The following is a 16,572-nucleotide window of genomic DNA, read 5'->3' as shown; positions in this document are numbered from 1 at the left end:
TCTGCCTACCTCTGCCTCCCAGGTGCTAGGTTTAAAGACATGTGCTATACACCATATTTTTAAAGGAAAAGGGAAAAAAATACCAATTTGGCTAGAGAAATGGCTCAGTGTTACGGGTATCTACTAGAGAAGATTGTCTTCACAGGTTTAAGCCAATAGAAAGTCTTTATTAGCTGGCTGGCAACTACACCAGGTGTTTGGGATCCCAGTGTAGCACTAAGCCTTTCTCAGGGTGAGCTTTTAAGCATAAAAACCAAGTCCTGTATTGACACACTTCAGTTAACAAGAACAGTTAGCCACAAGTAGAATCAGAGAAGCCAAAAAACAAGGTTAGTACATTTTCCTTAACTATGGACTTTGACGGATTAGACCTTTTAGGTTTGGCAGGTGGTGTTGTCTACATGTTGAGTTTTACAGCCTGAATGGTACTTCCACCATGGAGTCAGTTGTGCTAAGGTCTGGAGCCCTGTTATAATAGGAATACTGATGTTCTCGCAGAAAACCTGAGAGGGTTTCTCTGTGTAGCCCTGGTTGTCCAGAAGCTCACTGTGTAGACCAGGCTGGCCTCAAACACACAGAGGCCCATTTGCCTCTGCCTTCCCTAGTGCTGGTATTAAAGGCTTGTGCTAACACCACCCAGCAAATGAATCTTTTTAAAAACTCCTTTTGTCTCAGTGCTATGAATCAGACCTAAGTTTTCAAACCTCACTGCATATATTGTTCTAATTATTATAGTTTATTCCCCAGCTAATCATGTGTGTATATGTGTGGTGTGTTTTTACCACTCCCTTCAGACTCTGGCCATCTTAGAACTCGTGTATCAAGCTGGCCACAGACTCACAGCTGCCTTTGCTTCCCTAGTAGTTTAGTGTAGGTCTGCTTTTTATTTAAAGATTTGTTTAGCATAGGTATGTTTAGCGTATGTGCCTACATGAATTTTTGTGTACTGCATGTGTGCAGGAACCAGAACTGCTTACCAGCGTTGCTTTTCAACAGGACCCAAGTTCAGTTCCCAGCACCCACCTGGCAGCTCACAACCTTTTATAACGCCAGTGAGGGGTTTTGCTACTTTACTCTGGCTTGTCAGCTCCTGGCAGCATACAGGGAGTATACACACACGTGCAAACTAAACAGACATAAAGACACATAAAATAATAACAGTTACTGAAGAAACTGAAAGTTTCATAAGGACCTCCCCAAGGTTATCCAAACAATAAGCAGTTACTGGGTAGGGAGACTCTGTCCTGTAGCTGTGTAGCTGCCTCAAGGATGCATTTGTGAGTTGTCTTCATGCTCAGATGGGCTTTCCATGCTTCTGTAACTCCAATAAACTCACTGTATCTTTAAGCTACACTTGGGTCGAATCATTTTGTGATCTATTGTTGGTATCTTTTTTTTAATGTTTATGTATACAGGTATTCTGGTTGCATGTATGTCTATGTACATGCCTTGTGCATACAGAGGCCAGAGTCATTGTATCCCCTGGGATGCATTATATACAGACAGCTGTGAGCTGCCATGTGGGTACTGAGAACTGAACATAGGTCCTTTGGAAGAGCAGCCAGTGCTCTTAACTACTGAGCCACCTCTCCAGTCTTTTCCTGTTGGTATATCATTTGTGATGAGTAGATTTGGTCATGTATCCAGGGAAAGTCAAACAACTTACTTGGAGGCTGAACAGGGACCAAGGTCACCAAGGGCTGATGATGCAGAATTTTGAGTAAGATAGAACCTCTCATAGCCCAATGTGTGATCAAAGGACCATGAAAGGTGGACACTCGTGTCAACAAAGATCGGCAGTAGCCCTGAATTACAGAAGACAATGAGGGAAAATAAACTCCTGAGAATGGGAGGGATTTCTAAGGGAGGAATAAAGTGTTGAACTTCCTTGTCTGAGGTTTTATAGGGTGATGGTACAAACCAGAGAAAGGCTGAAATAATTGCTGAGATTGATTTTCTCTATATGCTATCGTGCTGAGTGGATGGAGGTCCACACAGCATGTTGTGCCAACCTAACCAGGAATATGACCTGATCGTGTGCATTGTTGTGCTACCTACCTGGTTCATTTCATATTACTTGAATCCTTTGTCCATGTCCAGCTCCAGCCTTGTTAGTATTGACCTGACTATCTAGCTGTGGTTGGTGTCACTACCCTGGCCTTACAGGTGTCTCCCTGTCTATTATACTAAGCACTCTCTTCCTCACAGCCACCGAAGAGCTGCAGCAGTCCTTCTAAGTTAGCTGTTTATGCACAGGATGGTTGGGTCTCTTTTTCAAAATAGGTACAGGTTTGTTAGAAGCCATTTTCATACAATTTACTCTGTTATGAATGTGCTCTGGGGTGGCAGCCAGTCAGCCTTGTTTTTCCGCGCTGTAGACTTTTGTCATGCTAATAAACTGCAGCCCCCCACTCTGCAACAGCTATGCACAGCACGCATTTCCACCAGGCCCTTCCCTTCCTACCCTCTTCCTCACTGAGACACCGAGGTTGTGCCTGGGCTGTGACACAGTAGGTGGCGAGGGAAGCACCTGAGGTTGATCGTGTGAGGGTGGAATGCTGTGGGGCAGACTCCAGTACGACTTCTTCCTTCTCCTCCTCTTAGTCTTTGTATTTTTCACACAGGGTTTCTCTGTGTAACAGCTGTGGCTGTCCTGAAACTCACTCTGTAGACCAGGCTGGCCTTGAACTCAGAGATCTGCCTGCTTTTGCCTCCTGAGTGCTCAGATTGAAGATGTGCATCATATCTGGCAGGCATGAAAGAATTTTTTTTTCTTTGTGTGTGTGTGGTTTTCGAGACAGGGTTTCTCTGTGTAGACCAGGCTGGCCTCAAACTCAGTGATCCACCTGCTTCTGGCCCCTTGAGTGGTGGGATTACAGGCATGTGCCCTGTATGAAGGACCTTTTAAACAGCCTTGAGATTACTCCATGACCTGACTCATCTCCTATTGCTAACCCGTTTCACACTCCCACGTAAGAACATTTTGTACCTCCTTCCTAGGATGTTCTTGACCCAGATAGCTGCAAAATCAGTCAGTTCTTCTGGGACCATTTAATTGCAATCTTATGAGAAAAGCCTTCACACATCTAAACCCTATCTAAAACTACAACCCTCACACACTTCCTGTCTTCCTTCCCTGCTTTGGAATTTTGTATTTTAAAAACATTGTTGGTTTTCAATTTTTTTCCCTCCTTTTTCAAGACAGGGTTTCTCAGTGTAGCCCCTGGCTTTCCTGGAACTCACTCTATAGACCAGGCTGGCTTTAAACTTAGAGATTCTCTTGTCTCTGCCTTCTGAATGCTGAATTAAAGGTGTGTGCCACCATGTCAAGACTGAAAAACTGTTTTTTAATATACTTCACTTGAGATGTTTAGGTTTATAGAAAAATTGGGCCAAAAAATACAGATCATTCCCCCTCATCAATTTCCCTTATTATTTTGAATCGTATATCTTTTTAAATTGATAAGCCATACCGATGCATTATTATTTTTCTTTATTCATTTATTTATATATTTGACAGGCTCTCACTATGTTGACCAGGCTGGACAGGAACAATTGGGTTCAAGTGAGCCTGCTTGTCTCAGTCTTTGGAGTAGTTGAAACCTCAGAGTTGTAAGAATGCCCAGGTCATAACAAGGGCTCTATTTTTCTTCTTTCCTGTTTATGATGGCTTGAACTCTTGCTCTTCCTCCCTCTGCTGCCCAGGTGTTGGGATTACAAGATTTCTACCACTACACCTAGTTTGAAAAATATTTCTTAAATGACTAGTACATCTAACTGAAGAACAAATTTTTATCCAGAACGCTCTTTGCAAGGAAATTTGAATCCTCAAATTTGCAACTTTACTACTTTTGACTTTGTGTAAGTTAATCTAGCCTGCCTATGCTTGTTTCTCTTTCAATAAAGTGGCCATAATATTTTTCTCTAGAGCTGTGGTAAGGACTAAATGAGTTAACATAAAGTTCTAGTAATAATACATGCATATGTATAGTAATTGCCAAACCTATAGAAAGACCCAGAGGAGGGTGTGGGAATGGAATACAGAATGGTTACATCCAGTAGGAGGCTTTTTCCTCTTTGTTGGGACTCAGTCTCATGTATTCCAGGTTGACATCAGACTCCCTATGTAGCCAAGACTACCTTTGAATTTGGTATTCCTCCCACCACCTTCCAAGTGCTGGGATTATGAGCATGACCCACTATCCCAGGGAAATATAAATAATCTACCAACTGAGCCACATCCTCAGCTCTCCAATGAAAGAAGATTGCTGTGACCTGCTGCACCTGCAAAGAAAGATGGTAGGGGAGGTGGAGGTAGGGGCAGCGCTGCATTAATCCAGTTTGCTAACTTATAAATAGCTCTTCTGCATTCTAAACTTTTCATTCTCCCAAAAATAATTTTGGCAGGTTGATCTTATAATTACCATTTTATTCACGAGACAATAGGTTCAGGGAGGTAGAACGACTTGCCTGATGCCATCATATGGAATGTGGTGGTCCCATGATTCCCATCCATAAGCCAGAGCTTTCTGGGTCCAATGCTATGGGTCCAAGGGCGGGTAACAGCCTCCTTTTAAAAGCTTTACCAAGAACGAACTGTAATTAATAAAAATAGAAAATAAATTTAAAAAAAAAAGCTTTATCAAAATCTGGGCCTGGTGGCGCAGCACTGCAGCCCCAGGCAGGACAACTTAGTGAAAACCAACTCTCCAAAAGTAAGATATAGAGTTTAGTGTTAGTGTTCCTAGCATGTGTGACTCCCTAGATTCATTACTCAGTATCCCCTGAACAAAAAAAAAAAAACCTCGACAAGTTGCCGCTATGTTGGTGGGTTGCTTGCTTGGACTGGGTGAATCCCCAGGTTCCATTCCCAGCACTGCAAGAAGTGAAAACAACACACAATCTTAAATAACCCCTGTCATCTAACCGGCTGCGGTCGCCGTGGGCGGCGGCGGGGCGCGCGGCCAGGGGGGCGTGTGCGCCAGGTGGCTCACTGGCTCCTGCGAAAGCGCACAGAGGGGTGCGTGTCACGGCAACTCTTCTCCCCAGTCGCTCCGCCCCTTCCCCGCCTCCCGGGGGCGGGGCGGCAAAGCGCGGGAACGCTCAACCCGAGCTGCTGCTCCGGCCTGCGCCGGGGGGCGGCGGGGGAAGCTCTCTTAAAGGGGAAGTAGACGTGGGCGCCCTCCTGCTCTCGCGGTACGAGGCCTCTCAGAGCACTACCTTAAGCTCTCTGGAGGTGGCCCCGGCCACGCCGACACTCCCAACGTCACCTCCCCCACTTCCGGTCCGCAGCCCCTTCCAGGTCCCAGTCCCGGTTCCTGTTTCTGCAACCTCAACCCCGCCGCCTGTCCGCTTCTCCCGCAGAGGGAGGAGCTGTGCGTGGCGCGTACGCCGCAGGCTGGCCCACGCGAGAGCCGCACGAATCCGGGTTGTAAAGCGATTCGGGCGGCGCGAGGAAGGCGCGGCCGCGGCCGCCCGATGACGTAATGTTTGGGGGTGGCGCCCCACTTTGTGAGCCCCTCGCCCCGCATCCCCGCGGTCGCGGCTCAGCCTGAGGAAGCGGCACGGGCACCCCGGCTCCACCGGAGCCGACGAGGCCCCCCGGGGCGCGCCGCCACACAGCCCCGGCTCCTAAGCCTGCGAGCGCGAGGCGCGGCGCCCCGCAGAGCCAGCGCGGCCACGCTTCGGGGCTGGCCACCCCGCGTCCCAGGGCGGAGGCGGAGGCGGACTGCGCGCCGAGCGACGGCGGCGGCGGCCAATGGCCGCCGAGCTGCGCGGACGGGGCAGGTGGACTCGGGCGCAGCCAATGGGGAGAGGTGTCTCCGCAGGGCCCAGGCCCCCCGCCCAATGGCGGCGAGGCGACCGTGAGGGGCCAGTTCCGAGCGGGGTGCCGGAGGCCAACCCCGTGCGGGGCCGGGCGGGGCTCCGGGTTGAGCGGCGGGTCCGCCGGCCAATGGCGAGTATGAAAGCGGGCAGCCCGGACCGGGAGCGCGGAGGGAGCAGAGGGAGAGGGGAGGCCGGAGCGGAGAGAAGCAGGAAGTAGAGGCGGCCGCGGAGAGGGCGGCGGCGGCGGCGGCGGCGGCGGCGGCCGGACCCGGGCGGAGGCCGCGGGGGCTCAGCCCGCGCTCGGAGCGGAACAAGTAAGCGTGCTCGCGCCCAATACCCGCCCTCGGCTCCGCCCCCCGGGGGGGCGGGTAAATACCCCTGCCCCTCCCCCCACTTGGTCAACTACCCCCTTCTCCGTGCCGCCGCCCCCTCGGGCGGCTGCCTGCCCGGCGGGGTCGCCGCCCTCTCGCTCGAGGACCGCCGGTGGGAACTCCAGTTTGTGGAAAGCGCTGCCTGTAGTCCGGTAATGTGGGAGGGGGGGTTCCTGGACCCCTCAGTCCTGGCGCTCCTAGACCGGGAGGCGGTCGGAGTGCGGCCGGGGGACTGGAGGCTGCGGGATGTCGCGACCTAAAATGGTGTCCGTGCCGGGCGGTGGGGGCGGGGGAATTAGGCCCAGCCGGAGCGGAGTCTGCATCCCGGACCGGGTGTTGGTCAGCGTCCGGGCCCGGGCAGGACTCAAGCTGGCGCCGCGAGCCTGCTGCGCGCTTTGCAATCACTCGGGTCTCGAGAGAGAGAGTCTCTGAGGGTCGGGGCCGGGGCAGGCTGCGCAGCGCGCCGAGATGAAGGGGACCAGGTTCGAGTTGGGACTGACCTGGCTGCAGAGCTTAGAGTCACGCAGGGACCGCCCCCTCTTGTGTCTCCACTCCCCTCACGCTACTCCCCACTTCTGGGGAGTCCTGGTCCCCAGTGTGCAGCGCCGCAGATCCTAAAGGGCCTGGCCTAGCTGAGGCCCAGTCTTGAGCTCTTAGTCGGTGAAAGTGAAAGAAGCACCACTCGCCTCAGTTTACCCTCCAGCTTTTTCATGTACTCCTTCTCGTCCCCTGCCCGAAACCCCGGACTTGCTTCCCGCGCCAGTCCCTGGCAGATGGCAGGGACTTAAATGCCTCCGGCTGCCCAGCTTGGCCGCAGCCTAATCGCCCCCGGCCGTGCTCTGGCCCCTTCTTTTTTTTTTTTTTTTTTTTCTTTTTTTTTTCTTTTTTTTTTTCTTGCTCTGCACTGCAGGCCTTGGGCAAAGAGCAATGGAGCCCCCACCCGACCAGAGTCTGCTCACCCTCTTGCTGTTAAGCCCCTTCTTTTTGCTTTTGGAGAACGGAGGAAAAGGGGTAAGGGATGGCAGCTCCAGAGGCCTGGTAGCTGATTGGCCTTAAGCCTCTCTGCTTGGCCCACTGTCTGCTCCAGGTGGCTATCGGATGACCTCCAAGTCACTTGCACGCCAGAGGGTTGGGAGAGGCAAGTTCGCAGGTGTTGTCATAGTCCCAATTGGTTTGTACTCCACCGACCCACTCTGCTGGGAGGTTTAGTGGAAAGGTAGCCCAGGTCTCCCAGCCTGGGGGAGCCGAATTGAAGAGGGAACTAGCGATTTATCTTGCTAGAGCCAAGGGCTTTGTTTAAACCTGGAATGTGTAGAATTGAGTAGAGGAGTAAGGTACAAGGAAGACTCCCTTTCTTCCTCTAGTTGGTACCCTCGCCCCCCCCCCCACACCCACCTTGGTCCTTGCAATGCCAGCCACTACCTGCTGGGACTGTCTCCAGTTACAGTCTGAAGGCTGGAAAGAGGTGAGAGAATTGGCCCTAGGAAATGGGCAGGGAATGTGTAAAGGGGAGTGAATTTGTCCCTTCTTCGTTGCTTCTTCCTAGATACAGAAATGCTTATGGTTAAGAAGGTAGAGCTTGGGTCTCCCACAGTCTCTTGTCTGGCCTCCTTGTTGCCTTAGTGACACATAAATCTTATGGGACTACCCCAATCCCCACTGGGCCAGGTTAAGGTTTTGAGAGACTTCCAAAGTTGTTACCCACAAAGATGGAGTTTGAGTTAGAGAGTAGACAGGGTGAGGAGCTTAGAGCAGAAATGAAGTGGGAAGGAGGAGCTTTTCCCTATTGTGGCAGCTATGTTGGATCAGCTTGGACCCTGGAGTCTTAACCCTGAGAGAGCAAGGCAGAGGAGGGAAGACACTGGGGAAGGTAGATGAGCAAGCAGCAGGTGTTTGTGACAGGAGAGGACACAGCTAGGGCCCTTGTGACTATGCCTTCCCCACACCCTTTGCCTCTCTGTTTCTTATTCTTTCTACCTTGAATATCTTTCTCCTGCTGACCATCCCAGAGCTCCAGGTGCCAGGAGTGGCTCCATATGACTTTAGATGACCTCTGACCCTGGCCCTAGGTGTCCAGTGCATATTCCTTTCCTAAGCCAGTTTCTTCTTGACCTCACATGTCCTTATTTGGCCCAGCTGCATTAATAATTTGTATTCTGGGTTTGACACTCATGCATACAATTTTTTGTGTGTAGAAGAACTTTAATAAATGGATTACTTGGCCACTCTTTGAAACAGCAAAAGTAAGGCAGTGAAGTAACTTGCTTAAACAGCGGTGATAAAGCTAAAGGTAGAGAAATATAAGTCTTCACTTTAATTGCTGCTGCTCTGTGTATCTGGCCTTTGCGATCTCTGTGGGCCTCCAATTCATATTTCATGAAGAATATGAATTGATCCCATGATCCCATACTGACACAAATAAGCCCTGAAACCTAGAGCATTATGTCAGTCTGTCATCCTCCTTAATATTTCTGTTGGTTAGTTGGTTCTGTGCCAGGCACAGGAATGGTTGATCTGATTTTAGCTGAGATACTGAAAACCCTTAATATCTCTTACTCTCCTGTGTATTCCTAAGAATCTCTGGTTTTCTCTGGATTTTGATTCTGGCACTTCCTGGTATATTCTCTCTAACCTGATTTTAGGATTTGGCTCACTGAATATACCTCAAGCAGCTCTCTAGGATTCACAATGTGGTGAATTCACAAAATGGTAGAAATGTACCAAGTTGGAGGGGATAGAGACAGGGTTACTGAGAGAGCGAGTTCAGGGTCTCTGTTTCAGACATCCGGGTTTCTCATCACTCTTGCTGTTTTCATTAGGTCTGGGACCTGTCGCTATGGGGGACATGAAGACCCCTGATTTTGATGACCTCCTTGCTGCTTTTGACATCCCTGACATTGATGCAAATGAAGCCATTCACTCTGGGCCAGAAGAAAATGAGGGACCAGGAGGTCAAGGGAAGCCAGAACCCAGTGTAGGAGGTGATTCTAAAGACAGAGAAGTGGTGGCAACAGCTGCTGAGGATAGCCCTGAGAGTCCAGTTGAGGCCTCTGATCGTGGCCTTCCACAACCACCGGATACTTCCACAGTCAGCGTCATTGTCAAGAATACAGTGTGTCCAGAGCAGTCAGAGATCCTGACCGGGGATTCAGGAGAGGAAGAGACCAAGGCTGGGGATATAACTAAGGAAGGATCTTGTCTGATGCAAAATGGATTTGGGGATCCTGAGCCATCCCTCTCAGAAACCACCCATTCTCCAGCTTCTGCCAGTGGGGATGCCTGGAAAGAAAAAGCTATGGAAGGCAAAACATGCTTGAACCTCTTTGCCCATTTTAGGTCTGAACCAGGAGATCGCTCAGATCCCCTACCTCCTGAACCTTCCCCATCTCAGGATGTTGACGTGACTCCTTTCTCCACGCCTTTTGAGCTGGCCCCAGAAAATGGCTCATCCCTGCTGCCTCCTAGTTCTCTCCTGCCACCAGGGGCTGTGAAACAGGAAAGATGCAGTCCCCTCCATTCCCAGGGCCTAACCCAGAGAAGCTCAGGCTCCAGCCCTGAGGCAGCAGGCATCCCCGCCAGTGCCTCACCTCCCCAGGTGGCTGGGGTGTCCTTCAAGCAGTCTCCAGGACACCAGAGCCCTCCTGCTTCCCCTGTAAAGGCACCCAGTTGTAAACCTCTGAAGGAAGAAGATGAGGGAACAGTGGACAAGTCTCCTCCAAGAAGTCCCCAGAGTCCCTCTAGTGGAGCTGAGGCTGCAGATGAGGACAGCAATGATTCCCCTACCTCCTCCAGCTTGTCTAGGCCCCTCAAGGTGCGGATCAAGACTATTAAAACATCCTGTGGGAATATCACAAGAACTGTAACTCGGGTTCCCTCAGAACCCGATCCTCCTGCCCCTTTGGCTGAAGGGGCCTTCCTGGCTGAGGCTAGCTTTCTTAAACTGTCCCCTGTTACTCCAACCCCTGAGGGTCCAAAGGTGGTGAGTGTCCAGTTGGGTGATGGCACAAGGCTGAAAGGTACAGTGTTGCCTGTGGCTACCATCCAGAATGCTAGCACTGCCATGCTAATGGCAGCTAGTGTTGCCCGCAAAGCTGTGGTTCTGCCAGGGGGAAATGCCACCAACCCTAAGACTATGACTAAGAATGTGTTAGGTCTAGTGCCCCAAACTCTGCCCAAGGCTGAGGTGCGGGCAGGGTTAGGCCTTGGGGGGCAGAAGGTAAATGGTACCTCAGTGGTGATGGTACAGCCTTCTAAGTCTGCTACTGGGCCAGGCACAGCAGGAGGCTCAGTGATCTCTCGGACCCAGTCCAGCCTGGTGGAGGCCTTCAACAAGATCCTCAACAGCAAGAATCTGTTGCCTGCTTATAGACCAAACCTGAGTCCGCCAGCTGAGGCTGGGCTGGCCCTGCCTCCAACAGGCTACCGTTGCCTTGAGTGTGGGGATGCCTTCTCACTGGAGAAGAGCCTGGCACGGCACTATGATCGCAGAAGCATGCGTATAGAGGTCACCTGTAACCACTGTGCCCGTCGCCTGGTCTTCTTCAACAAGTGTAGCCTGCTTCTGCATGCCCGTGAGCACAAGGACAAGGGGCTTGTCATGCAGTGCTCACATTTAGTCATGAGGCCTGTAGCCCTTGACCAGATGGTGGGGCAGCCAGACATCACACCCTTACTGCCTGTGGCTGTCCCACCTGTTCCTGGACCTCTGGCCTTGCCTGTTTTGGGCAAGGGGGAGGGGGCTGTCACTTCCTCTACCATTACTGCAGTTGCCACTGAAGCCCCTGTGCTGCCACTCCCAACAGAACCACCTGCTCCTGCTGCTGCCTCTGTTTACACGTGCTTTCGCTGTCTGGAGTGCAAGGAGCAGTGCCGGGACAAGGCTGGCATGGCAGCCCACTTCCAGCAGTTGGGCCCTCCTGCGCTTGGCTCTACCAGCAATGTGAGTTGTCTCTCTTTCCCTTCTCTGGGGGAAGGGACAGCCAGATATTACAGAGGTAAAAATCTATGAAGGTACTGGGAACTCACTTAGACAAAGTAATGCGCTTCAGTACAGGACAGCCCTCATCAGCTTGACTTTGTTTAACCTCTTGACAGGTGTGCCCATCGTGCCCCATGATGCTCCCCAATCGATGCAGCTTCAGTGCCCACCAGCGCACACATAAGAACCGACCCCCTCACGTCTGTCCTGAGTGTGGGGGCAATTTCCTACAAGCCAGTTTTCAGACCCATCTTCGAGATGCCTGTCTTCATTTCTCTCGCCGCGTAGGATACAGGTGCCTCACACTCACCTCCCCATAGAACTTCAGGATCTGTTTTGTAGCAGTCAGTAACCTTTTTGATGGCTTCTCGAGGAGAACCATCAACTTTCCTATCGTGTTGACACACCTTATACACCCTGCCATCATGTCATGTACTGTGGGAGCAGTGGAGAGTGGGCACCTTGTGGAACTCCAGCTCTGCCTCCTCAGGCCTCCCTGGGGACTGAGCCTCCTTGCTTTCTCTGCCTTCTCATGCTCCTTTTCTGATTTTCTTTTGAAATCCACTGTCTTCAAGAACAAGTGGGGTGCTGGAAATGCCCCTACCTCACTGCAGTGCCTCCTACTTCCTCTCCAAGGTGTCCCAGCTGTGCGGTGGTGTTTGGGGGTGTGAACTCCATCAAGTCTCACATACAGGCTTCACACTGCGAAGTTTTTCACAAGTGCCCCATCTGCCCCATGGCCTTCAAGTCTGCACCTAGCGCCCATGCCCACCTCTACTCCCAGCATCCCAGCTTCCTCACCCAGCAAGCCAAGTGAGACCTGGGGAGGGAGCATGACAAAGTGGTGGTAGACTGGAGGGTGGGGTGTAGGGTTTGGCTCTTCTGTCCCATTGTGTTCACACTGACCCTTCTGCTCCCACAGGCTGATCTATAAGTGTGCCATGTGTGACACAGTCTTCACTCATAAACCCCTCCTCTCCTCACACTTTGACCAACACTTGCTGCCCCAGCGAGTCAGTGTCTTTAAGTGCCCATCTTGTCCTCTGCTTTTTGCCCAAAAAAGGACCATGCTGGAACATCTCAAGGTACAGGAGAAGCAAATGACTAGGGAAATGGGTACTTAGCTAGCTGTTTTGACTTGAACTAAGGTAATATAACCCTCTGGCAGTGGGAAGCAGGGTGAAGTGAGGACTTTGGCAAAGCCAGGCTGTCCCCCACATAGCCATTCTCCTTGTCTTCCTCTTATAGAACACTCATCAGTCTGGACGTTTGGGGGAAGAGGCAGTTGGGAAAGGGGCTGCAGGTGCCCTTCTGACCCCCAAGACTGAGCCTGAGGAGCTGCCTGTGTCTCAGGCAGAGGCACCCCCTGCTACTGAGGAATCCTCCTCATCTTCTGAAGAGGAGCTACCCAGCTCCCCTGAGCCTCCCCGCCCAACCAAACGACCCCGTCGTGAACTGGGAAGCAAAGGCATCAAGGGGGGGGGTGGGGGGCCTGGGGGCTGGACTTGTGGCCTCTGTCACTCCTGGTTTCCTGAGCGTGATGAGTATGTGACTCACATGAAGAAGGAGCACGGCAAGGTGAGCTGGCTTTCACCTTGGGTACGGTGGGCTGGAAGGTAGCCTTGGGTTGGGTTGATATGAGTGACTGAAATTGCCCACCCCTTGCTCTCCAGTCAGTGAAAAAGTTCCCATGTCGCCTGTGTGAGCGCTCCTTCTGCTCTGCCCCCAGCCTGAGGCGCCATGTCAGGGTCAACCATGAGGGAATCAAGCGAGTTTACCCATGCAGGTAACCCTTATTCATCATTCCCTCTTTCTATCTGGAAGGGGACCCATACTCCCAGAATACCTGTCCACCTGCCTCTTGCTTGAGGGAACTGAAGGTTGAGGCCACCTTTTGCTCTGGCAGCCTTCCTTCTCTCAGGAGCTGTGTATGGGTCTTGGTCTGTCCCTCTGGTGCCATCTTGTCCACTTTTTACCTCTGCTAGGTATTGCACAGAGGGAAAGCGCACCTTTAGTAGTCGCCTGATCCTGGAGAAGCATGTCCAGGTACGGCATGGCTTGCCTCTTGGGACCCAGTCTCCTCCTGGCCGAGGAGGCACTATGGTTCGAGGCTCTGGGGGCAGAACCCAGGTAAGCAAAGGATCTCCTTGTACTATGTCATGGGAGTGAGAAAGTAGTGAGACCTTGGTCTTAGGGAAGCCAGGGTGATGGTGAGGCCCAGTTTCTTCCACTTTTCTCCAGGGGCCAGGACGGAAACGCCGCCAGTCTTCTGACTCATGCAGTGAGGAGCCTGACAGTACAACACCACCAGCCAAGTCCCTGAGGGGTGGCCCTGGGTCAGGAGGCCACGGTCCTCTGCGCTGTAGGAGCAGTGGCTCAGCAGAACAGAGCCTTGTGGGGTTGAGGGTGGATGGTGGCACTCAGCAGTGCCTTGACTGTGGCTTGTGCTTTGCTTCCCCGGGCTCCTTGAGCCGCCACCGGTTCATTAGCCACAAGAAGAGACGTGCCGGGGGTAAAGCCAGTGCCCTAGCACTGGGAGATGTGGAAGAAGAGGCTCCTCCATTACGCTCTGACCCAGAGGGTGGAGATTCACCCTTGCCTGCTTCAGGAGGCCCTCTGACTTGTAAGGTCTGTGGCAAGAGCTGTGATAGTCCTCTGAATCTCAAGACACATTTCCGCACGCATGGCATGGCATTTATCAGGGCCCGGCAGGGAGGCAGTGGGGACAACTAGGTCCTAGGCCTAGGATTAACCAGTCCTTTTTCCCGGGATTTGGGTTTCACTGCTGCTGTCACCTCCCTAGGCTGGGGAGTTTAACATTTATTTTAATCATTCTCTCCACCTGAGGGAAAGGTTTTTGAGGATTCTAGTGACTTGTACCCTCCTCCCTCTTGGGTTTGGCCCCTGGGCCCTCCTTTTTTTTCTGAATCCAACACTAATGCTCCTGGCTGCAGACCCCCAGTAGCTGGGTGGGAGGATGGGACCTTGGCCAGCCTGCTAGACAGGCACAGGGAAGGACTAAAGGATGCACAGGGTCTAGCTTCTACCCCCCTGCTAGATTTCTTCCTCTGGGAAAGGTTCTACCCTAGTATCCCCTCCTCCAACATTCATTGGCACTAACACCTCCGCCCCAATCCCTGCAGTGCCTTCCATTTGGTTTTTTTCCCCCAGAAATTTAGGGGTGGGAGGGTTGTGGGAATGCATCCTGTCAAGTGGGGTCCAGGGAGAGGAGAGGACAGGCTCTTAGGAATCCTTTATTCTTGTAGTAATAATACTAATAGTGGGAGAAACGAGGGAGAAAACCAGACCATTAAAACTGCTTGTGATCCCCATTCAGGCTTTTCTTTTTATGTGAGTGAGTTGGACAATGTGTACTGATAGGGAGGGGGCGAGTCAGAACTGGGGAAGCCCTTCTCAGGGAAGAGGAGGAATTGACAAAGACAGATGGAAAAAGCAATCTTCTTTCATCTTGTGTGTCTGGTGCCTTTTATATTTCTGGACACACACACACACACACCCCACCTCCAGAAGCAACTCAGACAAGACACAGATGGCTAACTAAGGACTTTATTTCAAACAAAATTAAAAAAAAAAAAAAAAAAAAAAAACTATTTCCCTGGGTGTGAGGAAAGGATCAGGGTAAGAAATTCCCCATGGCTAGGCCAATACCCTCAATACATAAGAGGGATTGTGTCAGTTCCCTTCCTTAACCTGGTAATCGGGAACCTCAGCAAGTGCAGGAACCTATAGTCAGGGAATGTGGGTTAGGGGTCATCCCCTGGGAGGGGATAGAGTTGGGCAGCAGCATGGCCAAACATAGGACTAAGTCCTAAGTACCAAGAACCCACTCCTCTCAACTTGCTGGGACCCAGGGAAAATAAAAAGATGGTTTGTAGAAAACCTCCGAGACCCTGGAGAAGGGAAGAAGGTCCCAGTCCTCCTCGTGTTCATCACCTTTGTTCTCTGGAGGGCAGTGAGTCCTAGGATCTGTCAGGTGGTAATACTGACACAGCAAGAGGTGGGGATGCCCCAACAACTCTGGACCCCATGGTTGACTCTCCTACCCTCCCTCTGGAAAGCTCTCATGGTCATCACATGATCCTTTGTATTTCTTGCCTTCCATTTTCCTTGGATAGATGGTTAGGTAGGTGGGGTTTTATGATTTGGGGTTTCTTAGGCAAGGATCCTCCTAGAGAGGATGCCTTTAAACCCACCACTTCCAGGCCTGAGAAGGGTGTCACATGATGCCATTGGTGAGGTACTGGAAGCCATCGTAGAGTTTGGTGGTGATGGACCTCATGCTGCCATCCACCATCTGCTCTACCAGCAGCTGCAGCTGCTCCTCGGTCATGCTCATGTGGAACCTCTCCTTGAGGTTACGAATGGTGCTGGAGCCGTGGAAGCAAGGAAGCTGGGAACCTGGGGGGAAGCAGTAGCAATTAAGGATTGATCATGGACAATTAGGAAGGCAGGCCAGTGGTTAGCCTAAAGTACCCTTCCCTCCCCACCGCCAGGATCCCTGATGGTATACAGCAATTCTGCTTGTGCAGAGAAAAGTAATTTGGGGGCCTTGTTTTTAGTCCATCCTCATCCCATACTCCTTTGTAAGTTCTGTAGGTGGGAGTATGTGGGCAGAATAGGGAAAGGCAAGCCCACAATTCTCCCCAGTGAGCACTGGAGAGAAGTCTTAGGGCCCAGAGGGAAGGCTGGGAAGAGGCTCTGGGAATGGGCCCTGCACTTATCTGGTGGCAGGCCTCTTGCCTATGCTAGGTCTGACACTCACAGATGACCTGGGCCACCGTCAGCACGGGGCCAGACAGAGATGCTCCTGAGCAACAGCGGCAACCTGTGGTAGGGGCAAGGATGGGGAAGGAGACTGGCAGCTTAGTCAGGGTAACTGGCTAGAGTCTGGGGCAGAGGGAATAAGGGGGCCCAGAGGAACTGGGAGAGGAGGGGATCCTTTGCACAAAACTGAAGGACTGAGGAAGCAGCAGAGTGGGGAAAAAAAAAAAAATGAGGTGGGAAGGACTCAGTTCAGAGAGGATTAGGTTAGTAGGAAAAGGGTGGTGGCTTGAAGTGGTAGCTGAGGTCAGAGCAGTCAGGCGAAGTGTAACAGGAGAAAAGTGTGGGGAGAAGGATCAGAATTGGCAGAAAAAGGAGACTGAGAAAACAGCTGAATGAAAGAAGACTGGAAAGACCTGCAGGCTGAAAATGGGTGTGTTTACCACATGAGGTACCTAGAGCTTTCTGTTGCTCCTCTTCTCCTGCCCCTCCCCCCAACCTCTCTTCTGCCAGGATGAAGAATGGTCTAAAGGGAAAATGGAACCCCCCTGAGAAATGCTCCCCCACCTGAGTCTTGAGGTAGGGTCAACTTCCTAAAAGTTCTAAGTTCCAGGA

At 51.7% G+C, this 16,572-nt stretch overlaps 2 protein-coding genes across 6 annotated transcripts in view; one reads left to right on the top strand and one right to left on the bottom strand.

The window, feature by feature from the left end:
* Positions 1 to 6,001: 6,001 nt before the first annotated feature.
* On the top strand, positions 6,002 to 14,507 carry Znf687 (zinc finger protein 687). Of its 3 annotated transcripts, none has more exons than XM_021648087.2 (9): positions 6,002 to 6,140; positions 9,017 to 11,136; positions 11,292 to 11,470; positions 11,812 to 11,988; positions 12,098 to 12,260; positions 12,424 to 12,753; positions 12,849 to 12,961; positions 13,161 to 13,305; positions 13,417 to 14,507. In XM_021648087.2, exons 2-9 carry the CDS (start codon positions 9,034 to 9,036, stop codon positions 13,906 to 13,908), a joined length of 3,702 nt encoding a protein of 1,233 aa, XP_021503762.2. In that variant the 5' UTR covers positions 6,002 to 6,140; positions 9,017 to 9,033; the 3' UTR covers positions 13,909 to 14,507. The 3 variants fall into 3 exon arrangements, with proteins under 3 accessions (XP_021503762.2, XP_021503760.2, XP_021503763.2); XM_021648085.2 differs by lacking the exon at positions 6,002 to 6,140 and adding an exon at positions 6,197 to 6,349; XM_021648088.2 differs by lacking the exon at positions 6,002 to 6,140 and adding an exon at positions 7,643 to 7,662.
* Positions 14,508 to 14,724: 217 nt separating this feature from the next.
* Pi4kb (phosphatidylinositol 4-kinase beta) overlaps positions 14,725 to 16,572 on the bottom strand; it is a 32,081-nt gene continuing 30,233 nt past the window's right edge. For all 3 annotated transcript variants that reach the window (XM_021648089.2, XM_021648090.2, XM_021648091.2), the window contains one exon: positions 14,725 to 15,594. In XM_021648089.2, the coding sequence (XP_021503764.1) occupies positions 15,413 to 15,594 (182 nt within the window). In that variant the 3' untranslated portion in view covers positions 14,725 to 15,412. The remainder of the gene's footprint in view (positions 15,595 to 16,572) is intronic.

Source organism: Meriones unguiculatus, chromosome 10, assembly GCF_030254825.1.
Source record: "Meriones unguiculatus strain TT.TT164.6M chromosome 10, Bangor_MerUng_6.1, whole genome shotgun sequence".
Taxonomy (NCBI): domain Eukaryota; kingdom Metazoa; phylum Chordata; class Mammalia; order Rodentia; family Muridae; genus Meriones; species Meriones unguiculatus.
The sequence above is the reverse complement of the archived record's forward strand: the minus strand, read 5'-3'. Positions and strand labels throughout refer to the sequence as shown.